General features: G+C 40.5%; 1 protein-coding gene across 1 annotated transcript; it reads left to right on the top strand.

Annotated features, from left to right (window-relative positions):
- Positions 1–202: 202 nt before the first annotated feature.
- Positions 203–2151, top strand: LOC125681602 (uncharacterized). Its single transcript, XM_056153727.1, has 3 exons — positions 203–710; positions 841–1335; positions 1507–2151. The coding sequence occupies exons 1-3, from the start codon at positions 267–269 to the stop codon at positions 1996–1998; spliced, it is 1431 nt and encodes a 476-aa protein (XP_056009702.1). The 5' UTR covers positions 203–266; the 3' UTR covers positions 1999–2151.
- The last annotated feature ends 223 nt before the right edge of the window (positions 2152–2374 follow it).

Raw genomic sequence — 2374 nt, 5'->3', positions numbered from 1 at the left:
CCATGAATCCGTTTAATTTTGATGAAATATATTATATAAAAGTTCTATATTGTTGAAATTGTCAGTCTTTGTATACGTATAGGATCGTCAGTCTATTTCGAACAGGGAGATTCTCAGTCTACCTTAAAGAGCAAGTCTCCAACTCAATTGCAAGTCTATCGCACCGATAGTATATAAAGATCATTTCTAACCGAGAAACAGCAATACAAGCAGAGACGCACGAAGTAACTCTGAAACAACTCAATACAGACCACAATATTTAACATATGGCATCCCCACCAGGCGGTCCGATCGAGATTTGTTTCTCGTTTGATACGACTGGATCTATGTCCAGTTCCATCAATGCTGTTAAACAGAATGTCCAAGAAATGATTCAAAGACTTCAAACGGATATACCCGGTATCAGAATCGCTGTGTTCGCTCACGGAGACTACTGTGACCGGAATTCTTCTTATGTCACCAAGTACATAGACTTTTCTACAGACTTGAAGGAACTGTGTCAGTGGGTGAAAAACGTGGGCTCCACGGGGGGTGGCGACTCGGATGAGTGCTATGAACTGGTTTTGCACGAGGTTCAAAGTCTGACTTGGACGCCCGGAACTCAAAGGGCGCTTGTGATGATAGGTGATGCCCACCCACATGATGTGAATTACCCAGACAATAAATTGAAGCTGGACTGGAAGCAGGAAGTCGAAAAATTGGCAGTGATGGTGAGTAAATTACATGTTACATGATGACTAAAAATCGTCCTACCTTCCAATATTTGATTGTTAAACTCCACGACAATGTTACTTTATCTCTTTGCAAATATCATAGATTATATCAATTGTAAAATTGTAGGGTATCCGAGTGTATGGAGTGCAATGTAGAGCTTCGGGTGACAAAAGGACCCATGACTTCTACCAAACACTAGCCGACAAGACAGCAGGCAGACGAGTAGAACTAGACCAGTTCTCCAACCTGTTTGACTTCATAATGGCCATCTGCTACAGAGAACAGGGAGCCGAATTTCTGGACATCTATGAACAAGAAGTACGACAAAGAAACGCTAGAATGGGTCTTCATAAAGACTTGAATGCGATGTTTGGCGCACTCAAAGACGGAGAACCTTGTACGTCTTCATCCACTAAAGTGGCAGATTCGCCAAAGTCCAAAACACTTCCCTACAAGCCGGTCCTGAAAAAGGTGTCATCCTTGACAAAAGTTCCTTCCATTGTAAATCTGAAGAAAAAGACTTCAATCATTCACGGGGTCAAGAAAACAATCGCCAAAAGGTCTCCTCGCTCTGCTGTGGATAGAAAGAAAGCGAAATCTCTGGCCATTTCGTGTCAGAAGGTATTAAAGTTTAAGTAATGTTTTCTAGATATCAAGAAGAATAACGTTATGAAGTTGGAAGTAATATTAACATTTGACATCTAATGATAATCCTATTTCACAATACTGTAATTTAGATTCCAATATATCAAAATGTTGCAATTCTATATGACTGGAATATTTCTTTTGCAGATTGATACGCTAAGAAAATTGAAGAGGGAAATTGTCCCAGAGACGAATTTCTCTATGAGCAGGATACAATGGTCACCATGGGAACTCGCCATTGCTCCCAGTAGACCGGAAGATGACGCTGAATGGGTAGAAAGATACAGAGGAAGAAGGGGTTTCCGAAAATCTACCATCTGTGGAGGAAAGACATTCCCCGCAGCTGTGTACGAGTTCTCGGTGAGGAAAACTGGTGATTCCAAACGTTTTGTTGCGTACTGTAAAATGTCTTCGGGATTTACCAAAACAAGGTGTTGGGAATCCCGTCTTTTATCCGATTCGGACGTTCGATCTCAAGTGAACAAAATGGTATCCTTAGGATATTACGTGTTTGTGCGCAGATGTTTGGTAACAGACTGTAACAAGAACACGATAAAGAAGTCTCTTTTACGATATGACTATGCATGGAGACGTGTAAGAAATGTTAGAGAATCTCACAGGGATATGGAGATGGTTTAACAGTGGCGTCTACCGTGAAGACATAAACAGCAGCTATAATAATTAGGTTTTGTATGCTCACATCTGTATGTGAATCATTTGGATGACCTCATATTGTTATTTCATTACCTCATATTGTTACAATATATTTTGATTCTGTAATAAATTTCAAAATACATACGTGGTGAATGTAGTTTTTTGGCATGCAGGCTTGTACTTGACAAACTAAGGGGTATATGGTATATTCATGTGTGTGTGGAGGGTGTCTCTGTAGCTGCCAGGCTAGACAAATCTCGTATTTCGCTTGAAGACGATCTTGTGCGCCGAGCAATGAAATACCTTTTCCAAATTCCTTCATTCAACTATCCTCTCGCTTGCCTTATGATTCTCCTTCTTT

The sequence above is a fragment of the Ostrea edulis genome, chromosome 2, assembly GCF_947568905.1.
Source record: "Ostrea edulis chromosome 2, xbOstEdul1.1, whole genome shotgun sequence".
In the NCBI taxonomy this organism is placed as follows: Eukaryota; Metazoa; Mollusca; class Bivalvia; order Ostreida; family Ostreidae; genus Ostrea; species Ostrea edulis.
The sequence above is the reverse complement of the archived record's forward strand: the minus strand, read 5'-3'. Positions and strand labels throughout refer to the sequence as shown.